The sequence below is a fragment of the Petaurus breviceps genome, unplaced genomic scaffold, assembly GCF_028583685.1.
Source record: "Petaurus breviceps papuanus isolate PSGF00001 unplaced genomic scaffold, PetGlider_PUasm1.0 191, whole genome shotgun sequence".
Classification (NCBI taxonomy): domain Eukaryota; kingdom Metazoa; phylum Chordata; class Mammalia; order Diprotodontia; family Petauridae; genus Petaurus; species Petaurus breviceps.
In genome coordinates, this window is record NW_027185811.1 from 2,506,067 (window position 1) to 2,523,514 (window position 17,448).

At 38.1% G+C, this 17,448-nt stretch overlaps 1 protein-coding gene across 5 annotated transcripts in view; it reads left to right on the forward strand.

The window, feature by feature from the left end:
* Positions 1-13,421, forward strand: part of RACGAP1 (Rac GTPase activating protein 1) — a 38,332-nt gene extending 24,911 nt beyond the window's left edge. For all 5 annotated transcript variants that reach the window (XM_069092586.1, XM_069092585.1, XM_069092583.1 and 2 more), the window contains 14 exons: positions 217-353; positions 1,219-1,288; positions 3,507-3,560; positions 4,214-4,294; positions 4,711-4,828; positions 5,187-5,317; positions 6,104-6,268; positions 7,377-7,472; positions 7,556-7,754; positions 8,140-8,245; positions 8,424-8,556; positions 8,823-8,958; positions 9,393-9,501; positions 12,254-13,421. In XM_069092586.1, the coding sequence (XP_068948687.1) occupies positions 217-353; positions 1,219-1,288; positions 3,507-3,560; positions 4,214-4,294; positions 4,711-4,828; positions 5,187-5,317; positions 6,104-6,268; positions 7,377-7,472; positions 7,556-7,754; positions 8,140-8,245; positions 8,424-8,556; positions 8,823-8,958; positions 9,393-9,501; positions 12,254-12,329 (1,611 nt within the window). In that variant the 3' untranslated portion in view covers positions 12,330-13,421. The remainder of the gene's footprint in view (positions 1-216; positions 354-1,218; positions 1,289-3,506; positions 3,561-4,213; positions 4,295-4,710; positions 4,829-5,186; positions 5,318-6,103; positions 6,269-7,376; positions 7,473-7,555; positions 7,755-8,139; positions 8,246-8,423; positions 8,557-8,822; positions 8,959-9,392; positions 9,502-12,253) is intronic.
* Positions 13,422-17,448: the final 4,027 nt, after the last annotated feature.

Consider the following 17,448-nt stretch of genomic DNA (forward strand, 5'->3'; position numbering starts at 1 on the left):
AACCCTACTATTCTAAATAGAGTTTGTTTTACCACTCAGGAACTGGAGACAATCTAAGCTTGATGTGAATTAATATGCTGTTGGTGTAGTAGCCTTCCCAAAGGCCTATTTGCATAATGCTGTATTTTAATGTCTTCTGCTCTGCCTGTCCCATAAATCTGAGGTGAAGCTTTCTCCCCTGGCTAGTTACGATGTTTTACTCTGCTGTGCTTGTAGGAACGACAGATTCAGCTGATTCGGGAGCTGCTCATGTGTGATGCATCTGGCAGTATTCAACTAAGCGAGGAACAAAAATCAGCTCTGGCTTTCCTCAACAGGGGCCAGCAGTCCAACAGCAATGCTGGGAACAAAAGGTGGGGGAACAGCATCTGTTGTTGTTTGATCAGGAGCAGCACAGCTGTCCGAAGTTCTTAGTCTCCAAACTTGTGAATATCTTGCTTCTGGACTGTGTGCTGAATAAAGCAGGAAAGCTGTCCAAGAAGAAGAGGGTGGGAAAGGAAAGCTTGGGGGCTTTTTATCTCTTTGTATGACTTTGTCTTGCCACTAGTAAAATTTTGATATTGGGACTAAATTGTACATCAATAAGTAATTCTGCACATTGTTAGGAAGGCTGTAGTGGAAGTGGCAGTTCAGGAATCCTTTGTGTTTATTCTCCAAAGAGTCATTGTAGCTCTTCTGGTTTAGAAAGCTGTCTGTGAGCCAAGGCCAGGCAATTCTAGTTCAGCTTATTTGCTATTTGAATGGTCTCAACCAGGCTTTAATTTAACACCCCAGTAAAATTAATGGACAAAGGTCAGAGCTTTAGATACTATTATGTTTTAGAGCCCAGTTGTCTTTCAGAGAGATAGTTATAATTAAAAATACATATGAACTTAATTTCTTAGAAAACTAGTGGTATGGTAAATCTGTGTTATGTTGAACGCAGCTTCATTTTAGATCAAATTAAATTTCATTCTTCCACTTGCCACAGATTTTGAGTTGCCTGTGGTATAGAAACACAGCTTGGGAGGTGGAGCATCTTACTCTTGTCTGCAACTCAGCTAGCTTTGTAGGCCCTTTAAAGAAAAAAATCACAGCCAGGGTTTGCCCTTGTAGTTGTTCCTATATGAAACAGACTGCTCTGTGTATGGTGTGACCTGGCCAGTGGAACTCACTGAGTGTTAGAATTTACCTTCTGCTGCCTTCTGTGACTAATACTCTGTTGTTTCACTCTTTTAGACTGTCAACCATTGATGAGTCGGGCTCCATTTTATCAGATATCAGCTTTGACAAGACTGATGAATCCCTGGTAATGAAGTTTTGATAAAGCTCTGGAGAGTCTATTTCTCTTCTCCCCTTATTTCCCTCCCCCCCCCCCCCCCGCACACATTTACCCTTTCTTTCCTCTCTTGGTGTTTCATTGGTTAGTATACTATCAATTCTGACAGAGCAATAAAAAATGTATCTTTCTATTGCCTCCCACTTTCACTTTCACAAACATCTATTCACTTTAAGAGGCTTTCTTTGGGGGGGGGGCGGGAAGAATGCAAAATTCAGAATTCAGCGTTGAAATTGATTATGTCCTTACTGATCAAGGCCTCAGCTAGCAAATTTAGAAACAAAAACCAAAATTTTCTTTTCCAAACATGGTCTGCTTCCTTGTTAATTGGTGAATGAATGAATGAATGAAAGAGTATTAAGCTTTTACTATGTCCCAAGCCCTGTGCCAAGTACTTTACTGTATAAATAGAAAAGGTTTGGTTGTCCCTATTCTCATGGAGATTATCCTCTTAACTGGGGAAGACAGTAAACAAAATGATGAAGTCCCAAAGTCATAGAGATTCTGCATGGGACAGATGGCAGGGCCTATGGGTCCTTAGATTATATCAGTAGGTCAGATGACTGTAAGGAGTATGGGGGGAGAAAGGGAGGGGTCTGTAGGTCAAATGATAAGACCTGGTGGCCCATGTTACCAGAAGGAATAGAATTGGTGACTCATCTAATCCAACCCATGTAAGCAGTTAAACAGCTTGGATGTGTTGGGGTGAGGGTGGAGAGAGGGTGCACCTGGTGAGGGGTCTTCTTGCTGTCCCTCTATCCCAGATGTGTTTTTGGATGCATAGACTTAATGCCTTATTTTTCAAGTGTGGGGCTTAAGGAGAAAGTGGTTTATATACATCCCAATGAGAAAGAAACTAATAACATACTAAAAGTAGTTCTAAAATGTCATGAGGATTAGCAACAACCGTATGATTCATTTGTGAAAAATGTTTTATGATCAGAAGAGGACCACCAATTCCATTGTTTGAGAGAGAAATTGAAAGATTTCTTTGGTCAGTTTTTCTAAGGTATCAAAATGCTAAAATACTTCCAAATGTTATATTAATTGGGAGAACTACTTCAAATACAATGTACTTCTCTGAGGAAGAGTTATCATTTACTTTTCAGGAACAAAAATTGGATGTCATTTTTCTGAAATGAGAAAAAATTAAGCCTAGAAGTGTTTGTCAAAATTTCAGGGTATTATGAACTCTAAAGCTATAGACTGACCTATGATTCATTATAATCAATATTCACAGTAACTTAAACTGAATCAAACAACCAGTGGCCAAATTTTCCTGACTATGAGCTGTAGAATTTTAATTTTATTAGGTTATCTATTGCATGATTTTCCCAGACTGAAAAGTATTATTCTTAGGAATGGTCTTAGTAGTAGTAATAGGGTAGCCTAAAACAAATTACTCGTCTTTATAAGACCCAAAATTTGACAGGAAAACAAGGTAACTGCTGAGTAGAAACTTTTATAAGAATCATCTTTTAATGAAAGGTTTGTATTCTAAATCCAAATCATCCTTTAATAATTACCAACTATAAGCATAAGGAAGATACCTAATTCAGTAACCTGTAACTTAGGCTAGACAGTTCTTAAGTAACAGCATTGGCAAAATGATAAAAAAAAAAAAAAAAGAAATACCTTCTAAGGATGGGCATGGTGTGTCTCATTGTTGAGGTAGTAACTTTGCTAACAGCTTTCCACAGGTTCTTAGACTCTTGGCAAAAAGAATTATTAATTAGAATTAAAGTAAAAGAAAGGTTGATTGGTAGCCATTATTACATATATAATATGTATATTATACTCAAACATAGTTTTAGTTATTAAGAAATAGTATAAAGATGCTATAGAGGCAGCTAGATGGCTTAGGGGTTAGAGTGCTGGGCCCAGAGTTAGGAAGACCCTGGGCAAGTCACTTAACCTCTCTTTGTTTGCCTTAATCCACTAGAGAGGGAAATGGCAAACCACCCCCACCATGGTCAGTATGCTCCATGGGGTCACAGAGTCAGACACAACTCAACAACAACAATAAAGATGTAGTGTGATTCAGCTATAGAGTTGAATTTGGAGTTTGTTCCCTATTGAATTTGTAAGCAAGTTGGGTTGGGACAAAAAGTTTTCTAGAAACTTGGGTATGGTTCAGTGCAAGCCTAACCAAAGAAAGAAATTAATAGGATAATGTAATTTCCAACAGGATTGGGATTCTTCTATGGTGAAGACCTTAAGGCTGAAGAAGAGAGAAAAGAGGGTATGTAGGGTTCCTTACTAACCAAAGGAAGTAGAAAAGTTTGCTATGTGAAATTCAGCTACAAATACATAATACACTGGTCCTAGCCTTAAGAGGCTAGAGAGGAGTATGGAACAAAACATCAGTATTTTGTGGCTTGTTTGTCAGTGGGTGACCAAGTCATTCTCCATTTTTATCAGCCTCCATTCTTAGAAGAAAATAGAACATAATATATGTCTGCCTTCAGTTGTCATGTTAATTTTTATGTGAGATATTTTGCTGCCCTGAGAAAAGCTTCAAGTGGTGTGTTTGGGGAGAGGGGGATGCTATTAGGGCAATTGATATTCTAGTCTGTGGGGTCCTTAAATGGCATTACAAGTCTTTTTACTGAGATTGTCGTTTAAATTCTCAAAGCTTATTCTCATGTATTTCAGGACCTTAAAGCCATTTTATATGAGTATATCTTTCAAGTTTAACACAGAAATGAAGATGTAAGAGATGTGAAGGGAATATTTTGCTTCCTTCCCCCTTTGTCTTCTACTTTTCTCCTCCCAGCTTTACTTGGCATAAATAGGTTGGCCAGTTTAGCCACTTTAGTTATTAATATATATATCTCTTATACTTCCAAAGTCTTCTACCTGCCCTGACATTATTGTTCTTTGTCTTATCTCTAGCGTTCTAACAGCCGACAGTTTATAGAAGGTCCACCAGGACCAATGAAGAAAACTCGTTCCATTGGTTCTACAGTAGACCAGGTAAGAGAAGCCTAGCTAAGATAGTTATGGATATGAACACCAAGGAATTTGTAGCCTCAAGCACTGAAAATTCTTGGGGTCAGTAATGCAGTGTTATCTTTTGAAATCTGCTGCATGAAGCAAAATTTTTCTATACAATATATAGTCTGTTGCTTCCATGATGAATGAGATTACTCCACATTTTAAAACTGATTTGAGTTTTATCCATATATTTGATTCTAAGTATATGCTACTACAACCAAATTTTCTATTTTAAAGTATGAGATTGTAAACTTAAGCAACCCATCTGGTACCCTAAACCCTGATAAGAACTTAAGGGTTTGTCATGAGCCAAAAGGTTTGTCTGTGGGAAATTTCATTCTCTGCCGTTTCTCTTACAGCATGTTTGCCCTCTCTCGTTGCTCCCTTTCTTTCAGGGGAATGAATCCATAGTTGCAAAAACTACAGTCACTGTTCCTAATGATGGTGGCCCTATTGAAGCAATATCCACTATTGAAACTGTGCCCTGTTGGACAAGGAGCCGAAGGAAAACAGGTGATTTTGATATATAGCTAACAGTGCCTATGTAAGAAAAATGATAAAATTTGGGAGAGTATAGAATATACTCTTCAGGATGTATTGAAGTTTCTTGCTGATTCATGAAGAAAAATAAAAAAACTTTTAGATTGATAAAGCACAATACTGACTATTCAACTTTAGATCACTAGCTGTGATATTTATTATTGGCTTCATATCTTTGACTTACATTAGTTCTTACCTTGAAGTGGGACTTTTTATTCTAGTTTCCACATTACATTTAAACTTTGCCTGGTTTTCATGCTCCTTAGGTCCATGTGAATAATTAGCATAAACTAAAGCATGAAATCTGAGTTTCTTACTCTGGTATATTTAGGCACTTTGCAGCCTTGGAACAGCGACTCTACACTGGCCAGCAGGCAGACGGAGTCCGTGCCAGAGACTGACGGTTCTAGTACTCCACAAAGTAATGGAGGCATGCGCTTGCATGAGTTTGTTTCTAAGACGGTGAGTCCATGAATGTCTAAAAAGAAACTTTATAAAAACAAGAACAATTGGGTACTTTTGTGATTTTTACTTTATTTTTGTGTAGTGTTTTCATATATCCCCTTATTTAATCTTCACCACAGCTAACCCATTTTATACAACGAGGGCCAGAGAGATCAAGTCCCAGTATCACACAGTTTAGTAAGGAGAGTAGCTTGGATGGGAGCCCAGGTCTTTTTGCTCTTTGAAATGTTTCATTGATGTTCTTTCTTGAAGTCTGCACCACATTTTTCTGTCATCCTTTGTAACGAGTGTAATTGAGGAAAAGATATTAACATGTTGGTCATGTTTGAAAATGTATGTCTCATTCTGCTTTTGTAGTATTCCACCTCTCTGATTTGAAGTGGAAAGATTGGTCATTGTGTTGATCTTAGTTCTTAAGTTATTTATATGCAGTTGGTTTGCTTTTTGTTTGTTTTTGCTTTTTGGAGGGCAGTTGGTGTTAAGTAACTTGCCTAAGGTCACACGGCTAGTTTTTGTGTTAAGTGTCTGAGGCCGGATTTGAGCTCAGGCCCTCCTGACTCCAGGGCCGGTACTCTATTCACTGTGCCACCTCGCTGCTCCCAGTTGGTTTGCTTTTTATCAATAGTGTAATTATTTAAATTCTTCTTCTCACTTTACTCTTGATCAGTTCATGCAAGTCTTCACAGGTTTTTCTCAATCTGTTCCTTTTGTTGCTTTGTATATCACCTTCACTGTTTTTCCTTTGTTTTCATTATCTTCTCTCTATGTCTGCTCTTTTCCTAGGTTATTAAACCAGAGTCATGTGTTCCTTGTGGAAAGAGGATAAAGTTTGGAAAATTGTCCCTAAAGTGCCGAGACTGTCGAGTGGTGGCTCATCCAGAATGCCGGGACCGTTGTCCCCTTCCTTGCATTCCAACACTTACCGGCACACCTGTCAGAATTGGAGAGGTACAACTTGCTTTGGGAGCTATTCACTAACCCTGTATAGTCATTGAAGGAGTTAATGGCAGATTTCACAGAATCATTTAAAATTATATGATTATATATAGAATTATATGATTTGTCTTCTAAATGTACTAATTACGACCCCAAGACTTCTAGCAAAATCCTTTCTAGTCTTTATTATGGAAAAGGGAAAAAATGGGGGAAGAGCCTTTCAAAAGCTTTCTCTCTTGGTTTTGAGACCCCTTTGCAATTTTGTAAGGTTTCTTTATTCAGAAAATGGGAGTAGAATGGTTTGGATATAAGGAATGACTTCCTAACAGTGAAATGGATTATTACAGGAAGCAGTGGGTTACTCCTCCTTATAGGTCTTCAAGTAAAGACTGGAAGACAACTGAATGGGGATATTCTAAAGAATATTCTGTACAGGTAAAGATTTGACTCGATGACCTCAGAGGACCCTTCCAACTCTTGAAGATTGTCATTCTTTAAAATAAAAAAAAAAGACTCAGAGTGATACGAGACCATGTTGGGGTTTGAAGCTATTGATTCTATGGGTTTCTCTAGAGATGCTAAGCAAATGTGCATCTGTCAGAGCTTCTCATTTATAGATTCACAAGATTTCTTAGCTCCTTGGTGTTGATTAGTTCTTTGCAATCGTATTAAGCTTAATTAGTTTTAATTGTTACATAGAAACTCCCTAGTCAGGAGTGCTTGGTAGAATTGCTCCTTCTTTGCCAGAATACTCTTTCTTCCTTCGCATTGGCCCTTCTCAGCACTATATATTCCTGTTGACTGTTAACAAAACATTTGCCTGTTCTTGGCCAATAAATGGCACTGAAATGATATGGGGTAGGTCTCTGGGAAATATACATACACACATATACATACATGTACACAGCATGCAAACACATCCATGTACGTGCATACACATAAGATACAGTATATAGATACATGTATACTTACCTGGTAATACATACTTTGGGGATATGATACACAATAATCCAACTTAAGTCAGTGTCTTCTAGAGATGACTCAGTATGCAGTTTTCAGGCTATACCTGCTGGTCTGAATATTGTGAAGCAACATAAGTTTCTTTTTTTTTTTTTTTAAGGGAACTCTGGCAGACTTTGTGTCCCTGACTTCACCAATGATTCCCTCCATTATTGTCCATTGTGTAAATGAGATTGAACAACGAGGGTTGAATGAGGTAAGATTTAAAAGACAAGAATTGGAATTGTGGTTGCATTCTGCAGATAGAACTTTTTTGAATCAAGGGTCTTCTGATTATAGGCAGGTCTCTATAGGATCTCAGGTTGTGACCGGACAGTCAAAGAGTTGAAAGAGAAGTTCCTTCGATCAAAAACTGTTCCCCTTCTCAGCAAAGTAGATGACATCCATGCTATATGTGGCCTCCTTAAAGACTTTCTTCGGAACCTCAGGGAACCCCTTCTTACCTTTCGGCTAAATAAGACCTTTATGGAAGCAGCAGGTAAGGACAGATCTCAGGAAAATATGTTCCTTCTGATGACCTTTGTTTAATGTATTGTTCTCTTTAATACCGATAGAAAAAAGTGTTAGTTCTTAAGAAGTTCTTTTGAGTACCTTCTACATAATTGGCATCACTACAATAATATGTGTGTTCTTAGATCATGAGCTAAGTACTTTCTTAACAGAAGAGCTGATTTTTAAGTTCTGACTTCTAATATTGAGCTGTTGGTCAGTATCCTGTTTGTTAATGGAACTTGAAGCTGATGTAGCCATGAACCTAATCAAAACTGTACTGTATAGATGAGCCTTTGTAGTCAATAACCCAGATGCCTGCTGTCTGGGGAAAGGAGCCTCTAGGCTTCTGAGTGCTTTCTTTTCATTTATAGAAATCACAGATGAGGCCGACAGCATAGCTGCCATGTACCAGGCTATTGGTGAACTCCCCCAGGCCAACAGGGACACATTAGCTTTCCTCATGATACACTTGCAGAGGTCAGTACAAATGTGACTTTGGTAACATCTGTTTCTGGAGGTTACAGAATTTACCAATGGGAAAGATTATCTGGACTGGCTGGTGTGGGGAGTTATGGTTTATTTTCGGTCAGGATCTGTATTTTGGTGTTTCTATAAGAGAAATAGCATGTTTTTGATTTAACATTCTCTTGTCTAGAGTTGCTCAGAGCTCCAGCACTAAAATGGATGTTGCCAATCTGGCCAAAGTCTTTGGGCCTACAATTGTTGCTCATGCAGTACCCAATCCTGACCCTATGACAATACTACAGGATACCAAACGGCAGCCCAAGGTAGCCAGACATGATGTTCATAAAAATCTATATCATGATGAACTAGCTGTGGGTAGGGTAGCTTTTGCCTTTAAGACAGTATGCCACAAATTAGAAGAATATTCACAATCATATGTGAGTGTTCAAATGTCTTGACTCTCTAACAGAGTGTCATGATGCCTCATCACAGATAATAATGCCATGCTATGACTTTAAAAGTCACTTTTTGAAGTGTTTAGGAGATGATAGATGAACTCTGGGTGTGATAATGTTGTTGGGTTTTTTAGGTGATAGAGCGCCTGCTTTCTCTGCCAGTGGAATACTGGAGCCGGTTCATGATGGTAGAGCAGGAAAATATTGACCCAATGCATGGCATTGAAAAAACGAATGCCTTTTCTACACCACAGACGCCTGATGTTAAAGGTGAGGCTGTGGGGAGAGCTTTGTTAAATCAGAGTCTTCCTCTTGAAAAAATGTATCTTACTGGACTAAGGCCCATCATTAGCTCTGGTAATAGGCTTTCCCCCAATTTTACCTAAAGCTGTCTTAACTGCCCGGTACATTTTAGGGAGCAATAGATCCTTTAAGCAAATGTGGGAGAGTTAGATAATACAGATTATACATCTGTGGTATTACAAGGTTACTAGAGATGGTAAACCATCCGTTATGTTAACAGAAGTCTATATAAGGACAGAAGGATGTATGTACATTTTCTAAGATTATAGTATATGTTATCTAGGAATTGACTAGGATTTTGAGTTTAGCTCTTTAGATAGTATCCCCCATGGGGGTTTTTAAACTGAAAATTTACATGTATGAATTTTGTCTCTTTTCATGTGTCATTTTTGTTGTTGAAGTGAGTGTATTAGGGCCTCTGACTACTCCTGAGCAACAACTCATCAAGACTCCTTCATCCAGTTCACTGTCCCAAAGAGTTCGCTCTACTATCAGTAAAAATACTCCCAAGTAAGTAGGCTCTGACTTCTCAGGGTTGTTTAAAATGTTGACTAATTCCTAATTAAAACAAAACTTTTGAAGTAAGACTAGAAATAAGAATAGAAGGAAGATAACTTTTCAGACATAACAAGATGATGACAAAAGACAAAACTGACAATTTTGATTATATAAAATTCAAGACTTTCCAAAAACAAAATCAGCATCAAGATATGAAATAAAAAAAAAAACCTTGACTTCTAAAATATGATAAGCCCTATATCCACGATAAACATAGAGAACTCCCAGGTGAGGAAACTGCCTTTACCAAAATGCAGGTTGTCACCTTCTTTGCAACTTCTGGTCTTAATTGCTTAGAACATTGAGAAATTAAGTGACTTGGCCAGCATCATACCATACATATATCATAGGCAGTACTTAAACTTCATTCTTTCTGACTTTGAGACTGCCTCTCATAAAATTTAGAAAAATTTCTCCATGGTCAATGTGAACTTAAACAGGTTTTATTTTTGGAGGGCAGTTGGGGTTAAGTGACTTGTCCAAGGTCACACGACTAGTTTTTGTTAAGTGTCTGAGGCTGGATTTGAACTCACGTCCTCCTGACTTAAGGGCCGGTGCTCTATTCACTGAGCCACCTAGCCTCCCCTTAAACAGTTTTTATTTGCAAAATTTTTACCGATGCTTTTTGTTGTACTAACACCTTTATTTCTGAATGTATCCCTTTTATCTCTACTATACTAGCCAGCCATTCTTTGTAACAAAGATTTTAAAAGGAGGAAAAAAACTAAACAACACCAGCTTGCACATTGACCATGTCTGACAGACAGTATGAACAATATGCAAAACGCGTGGTTTCCCACCTCTGCAACAAAGAGAGCAGTGCATTTTTTGTACTCTACTCCAGTATCAAGCTGGTCATTATAATTACTCAACTTTCAGGATTTGGGGGGGGGGGCAGGTGGTAATTATTATTCTTTCTATTTACATTGTTAATAAACATTGTATGTATTGCTTTCCTGGCTGAGCTTACTTCACCAGGCATCCTTTTGTCTGCCCTTTCATATTTCCTTGAATTCTTCATCTTCATCATTTCTTATAATATGATAGTATTCCATCATATTCACATACATTTTGTTTAGCCATTCTTTAGTTGATGGGCATCTGTTCTTTTCAGTTCTTTGCTACCACAAGAAGTGCTGCTATGGTGTAATAGTAATGGCATTTAAAGATTCCCCTGTATTGGCTTGGTTTTTGGTTTGATTGTGTTAAAACCCAGAGTTTGTTAATCCCACCTGTGGGATGGACTTGTTGACGTGAAAAGAAAGTGCTGAACTGGGTGGAGCTGGTGATGTAGATTTGGAGAGACATGAGAGATTTGCTTGGCATTACATTACATATGGATATTTTGGAATATATGGTATCTTAATCTTTGACTTGTTTGGGGTATATACATAGCAGTAGAATCTCTGGGGTAAAGGATATAGACATATTAGTTGTTTTCTTGGCACAGTTCCAAATTGTTTTCAAAAGTGCCCGAGGAACCAGTCAACCAACAAGTATTATTAGCACCTGCAGTCTTAGGCTTCTTAGGTCACAGACAAAAATCTGGCAATTCTTGCCCTCAAGGAACTTATCTACCTTGATATACAGGTTGTTTCAAAAATTTTAATGCAGTTTTGAACTATTTAAGCTTAAAACCATGCTAAGATTTTTTTGAACACCCTATAATAGTATATACAAGGTAATTTTGGGAAGGGAGTACTAATACCCGGGGATATAAGGAAAGGCCTTATGCAGGAGGTAGTGTTTGAGTTGAGTTTTGGAGGAAACAATTTTCAAAAGCAGAAATGGAAACTATTGATAACCACATGGAAAAATGCTCCAAATCACTAATAATAGAAAAATAGTAAAGCAAAATATGCATGACAATCCATTTAAAAATCCATACCAGGGAGTAGCTAGATGGCGCAGTGAATAGAGCACCAGCTCTGGAGTCAGGAGGACCTGGGTTCGGATCCGGCCTCAGACACTTAACACAAAAACTGGCCTTGTAACCTTGGGCAAGTCATTTAACCCCAATTGCCCTCCAAAAAAAAGCTAAAAAAATTAAAATCCATACCAGTTCTTTTGCACCAGCAACTACTCACCTATATGTCCTTCTTTATATACAATTATTAGAATAATATGCACACATTTAGGATATTCTTGATTTAAAAAGTATATTCAAGTTCTCCCTATACCCCAAAAAAGCCTTTCATAAGTGAAATTCCATAGTAGAGACCACATATTTACCATCATGCAGTTGATTAAAGGGTATGGAGACCAAAGGTATGGACCAGGTAAAATGAGGAAAATGGCATACACAATGACTGTAATTATGTAAAAGAAAGCACTAAGATGCAATGGAATGGGGATTTAATGCAATAGACAGTCTGGGAGGGGGAGAAGATGCCCATTTTCCTCTTGACAAAGAAGTGAGTGGGGTATATATAGGTATGAAATGTTGCACATACTTAGAATCAGTCTTTGTGGCCATAGGTCTTTTTGTTTTTATCTGTTTTCTTTTGTCATAAAGGAAGATTCTATGGCAGGGCTATGGTGGGGATGAATGGAGTTTATTGTGGTATGACAATATTGATGTTTTCCAGGGTTTTTTAAGCATGAATGAAAAACAATCAAGAAGTGGAAAAAAATACACATATAGTTACAGTCCTTTTACGAATCTCTGTTGTGTATTCTCTAATGTAATTGTATTTTGTTTTAGGTTTGGAAGCAAAAGCAAGTCTACTACCACCCTGGGACGTCAAGGCAACTTTTTTGCCTCTCCCATGCTCAAGTGAAGTCATTCTGGCTTTGCTTCTTCCCTGGCATTTATACTCTGCAAGGAAGCCCACATCTGTACACTCTGTTTTGTGACCTCCTGTGCTTGCTACTACTTTATCATTCTCTAGGCTTTTTATTAAATTTAATTGTGCACAGAGTTTTTATTAAAATGTATTATATGTGTATACACACATAGATAGCTTCAATTGAAGTAGTAACACCTAATATTGGTAGTTTTTGTTAACTTTTAAGTGAGAGAAGATATATACAGGAGTGGGAATTGGATGGATACTTTAGAAAATACTAGGTTGTTTGTTTTCTTTTTTAAGCTTCCTTTTGGCTTGAAGTTTAAATGCTGCCCATGAAATGACCCAGCTGTTCCAAAGATTTTTTAAGAGGTATTTCCTTGTGGTAGTGGCAAGAATCCCATCTCTTTGGCAAGACTCGCTTCTCTTAGGGGGAAAATTAAATTCAGGGGTAGGAAGAGGAGGGATAAAGGACTTACAGCATGTCAGCTTCAGCAAACATTAATTTCCTTTACCGCTATACCTGACTCCATTCTGAACGTGATAGTTTGGTGTGCCAGTTAGAAATATAGTATGCTTGGCCTAACATGAATTGATTAACTCTTGATATTATGTGGACACAACCTTCTAAATACTATACTAAAGCTCATACTTATGTCATGTATGTGACTGGAAGTTTCCATTAGCTGGGGTCAAAGCCATTCTCTTTTTAAAAATGAATTTCTGCTGGCACTTGACCATCATCCTGTATAGAGGGACCTCATTTCTGGAGGTTGATGAACTTTTTTTGGGGTGTCCTACCTAATAGTCAAGAGAGTAGAATTTAAAGTGAGTATTAGCATAGCTTTATATGATGGAGTAAACACTGGTTGGGTTTTTGGGGTTTTTTTGCACTTTGGATGCTGAGATTTTCCCCTGGAACATGTATATATCCCCAGGGTTTTTCTTCAAAAGACCTAACCCAATATTTGTAAAAATGGTTTCTTTTGTATCCATATCTCAGAAACTGTGCTGAACTTTGTCTGTCAAACTCAGATATTTGGAATGATAATTTTGAAAAAAGTAAACTGCTTTTATTCATTATGAAGGAGTTTGTTTATTTTGCTAGCGAATATTTTCAGTCTCCCTTTTCAATTAACAATTTTAATCTTATTTTTATTAATAGCTTCATATTTTTATATCACATTCATTTCCAAATATATTCCTCCCTCTTTCCCCCTCCTTCACCGACGAGCCGCTCCTTAAAGCTTAAAAAAGTTGTTCATAATTAACTATATCAGTCATGCCATAAAATGTTCACAGTATTCTACACTTTTTTTTAGAGCCAACTGGTCATAATTACACGGCATTCATTTTATGTTTTTTCTTGATGTGTTGTTTTTTTCCCTGCTTAGGTTGTGGTGGTCATTGTATTTCTATTTACTCAATAATTCACTAATTCTATATCAGTCTCATGCTTCTCTGATTTCTCCATATTCATTGTTTCTTAGAGTGCAGCGATATTACATTTGTGTACTACAACTTGTTTAATCATTCTCCATTTGGGTACCTTCTTTAATTCCAATTTTTTGACCCCATAAAGAGTGCCTCTCTGATTTCTGCTATATGTTACCGTTTTTTCCCCCTCTCTAAAAGCCTTTTTCTATAAAAGGTCTCTGCATATTCTGAATCTGTTAATAAAATCCAGTCTTATTCCTCTCCTTTTCCACCTCCCATCTCTACCATTTAGATTTTTCTTACTTCACTATTTGGCCACAGTTAATTCAAATGTGAGCCCTAGATTTGTTCCATGATTGAACTTAGCTTTGCCTTGCTCTTTGGAGGAACACCTTTCATTTTAAAAAGAACACAAACCTTTGAGCAAATCTTTAGGGGCTGGAATGGTACAGATCAAAAAAAGTCTCCAGTCTTGCTGCCTGGGAACATCTTTCCTGCTAGAAACGACTCTGGAGTAAACTGGAATGATTAGCTGAGGGCACCTGCGCTTGGAACTCTGGACCAGTGAACAAAATGTATCTGAGACTGAACGTAAACAGTTGCAGACTTAATATGGAACTGTAGAGAAAAGAAGCAGCCTTCTGACTCTTCCCAGGAGGTGGTAACTCTCACAGCATGAGAGGCATCTGCCTTGGTGAATTGATAACAGACGTGCCCCCAGCTTCCTTCCCCACGTACCTCTGCTAGTTGTTCCTCTCCCCCCTCTTGTCCTAAGTACTCTGTTTTTTCCCTTTTGTCTTAGCTAGCAAAGAGATTTGGCCAGAGTCCACGGTTGCTGTTCTGTGGTATCTCCCCAAGGTGCATTTTAAGTCACTAATGTAGAAGGAGTAAATGGATTGTGGAATGTTAGTGAAGGAAGGCTACCCCATCTAGAAACTGATGGCCCATTAACCAAAAGGGAAATGGACCTGTGTGTCAAATGTTGGCAGCCAGTTGCTCAACTTTTGAGTTAGGCAGCAGCTTTAGCTGTGAAAATATTTTTTTTTTCTCAGCATATTAGCAAAGAGTTAGAAATATGGATATGTGCTCTGGCCCTGGAAATGAGTTGGGAAAATGCACCTCCCTCCACTCGTTGCAGAGGTGGTATGACGATGGTATGGAATATTGTCTATAGTGTCAAGCCTGTTTGATGTATTATTTAATTTTGCTGAACTGCCTTTTTAATCTTTGTAATAAAGAGGGGTTCACTGAAAGTGGTAGGGAAGGGATATATTTGAAAATGAGTGTAATGTAAAAGCAATAAAAATAAGATAAAAAAATTTTACATAATTTGGAACAGATAGGCTTTTAAGGACTTACTTGACTGAAAATTATGCATTCTTACTATGAGATCATTATGAGGGAAGTCCAGTCTTTTCTTTTTTTAAAGTTGTCTTTAATATCCATACCATGTCAATGCCTCCTTTTTACCCTAACTTTATTTCAGGTTTGTTTTTCTGTCCTATCTTGTTAATAGAATCTTGAAAGCATTGCTCTGTTGCCCCTGTACTCTGGTAGCAATCTTTTAAAGCAACTGAGTTTGATGTTCACTTACCTGAGTGGGCATTGTGTACTTTGATTCGGTGGTGGGACTTGCTTTTGTTATTTGTTGTTACTTACTTTGCTTCTTAGAGAAACTAAACTCACTGGGGCCTGTTACTTATAGCAGAGTCCCCAAAGCCCTTTGCTAAAAAGAGATGGAAAAGGACTTCTGGAAATTGCTGTGGGGTTTTGTTCTCTTAGTTCTCAGAGCAATGATGTCAAACAACTGTTTGGTTAATCTGCCATGGATTGGGTCAGTTTGGGCCAAAGGCTAAACCCCAGACCTCTGAGAGGCTTTGTCCTTTAATTGTTAGGATGTGTGAAGCAAGCTGCATACGTAACTCACATTGCTGAGTGAGTACAATGAGCAGATGGTGGACTTGCTGTATTTCTTTTCATAAGTGCAAAACCATTTTCAACCTTTATGTGCTTTTTCCTGTTGGATAGGCATTTTGGGGGACCCATTGCTATAATTGCAACAGAGAGGAGTCTTAAACCTGCTTTTATCTTAGAGTCTGAGCATGACTTCAGAATGTAGTAGTCCAGGTTTGAGAAATTAGGCTGGTACAAAGTTTAATGCCCATATTAGAAGTGTGCACATAGTAGGCCCTTGATAAATGTGATTTTATGATAATGGTGTGTGACTCAATGTTCCAGCCACTTGAACAAGAAGCCTTTTTGGGAACATTATTCACTGTATTTTTAGTATAAATAGGGCCGATAGAAAAGCCACTTAAGAACTTGGTCACTGGTTTAACTGGGGTGGGGGTTTAAAAAAGTTGTTCTTTGTTGCTGATGTGTTTTGTAAATATATGGGAATAGTTTAATTTTGTCTAATTTATTAGATATTTATACCTCATTGCTGTATTTGTTGATGGTTTCTATTCATTTAACTAAGCAAAATACAAGCTTGATGTTGGAATAACCTTGTAGTTTATGAGGGTTTTGTCCTTTCCATACAGTCACATAGTCTAAAAGGAGCTGGGAGGTTTTTCAGCAACGTTGAGAATTTTTTTCTTTTTGACATTTTTCACCATGCCTCACCTCTGACCAATTTCTGATGCATATTTCATGACATTTCTTGTTCCTTACCTCCCACAGTTAACTGTAAAAACAAATGATAATTGTTACACTTCTAAGAATTCATTGTGATGTGCTTTAGTTTTTGACCAAGTAAAAGGCATACACTTTTATCTGTATCTGGGTCGGTGAATTTAATGTTCATTTTTTAGGAAATGGTTGCTCCTAAAATCTTGGAAGTTGCTTCAGCAAATTAAGGGATGATAGTGTGTTATACATACAGTGAGTACTTTTATAGTGATAGATGGTATAGCCAGAGCTACCTGTTTTTCCCATAGAAGATATTTATAATTTTGCAGAAAGAAAAAGGATCGACTATTTAAAGTGAGCCAATACTATTATTAAGAAATAGTAAACCTGGCTGTTATTTTTGTTACTGTATAGTTCTTGTGGCTTCTCATTCCTTCTTGCTGGAAGACCGGTGTGGGGAGGTGAGTGTTCAAGGATCTCTTTCAGGGAGAAGCCTGGGATGATTAAAAGGCAGTGCTATTTCCCAGAGATAATTCAGCTCTCCCTCCTGTTCAGTCTTGGTCTTGGCTCATTGTCCAACTGTCCTAACTATCCAAGATAGTTCCTGTGGATCTGCTCCGTAAGAACACAAAGACAAAAGTGAGACCTATCTTTGTAGCTTATTTTCAATGAGGACACGGGGAGAGAGGGAAGAATCAGATAGGTATCCTTAAAAAAGTAATTTTAGGAGGGAAAAAGTATTAACAACTTGGAGAGAGGGGCGGCCAGGTAGCACAGCGAGTAGAAGCACCGGCTCCAGTGTTGAGAAGACCTGGAGATCGAATCCCGGGCTCAGACACTTAGCACCCACCCAGAAACACCTGGCCGTGTAACCTTGAGCAAGTTACTTAACCCCAATTGCTTAGGGGTGGCCAGGTGGCTCAGCGAGTAAGAGCACCGGCTCCAGTGTTGGGACGACCTGGAGATCGAATCCCGGGCTCAGACACTCAGCACCACACCCAGAAATAACTGGCCTTGTAACCTTGAACAAGTTACTTAACCC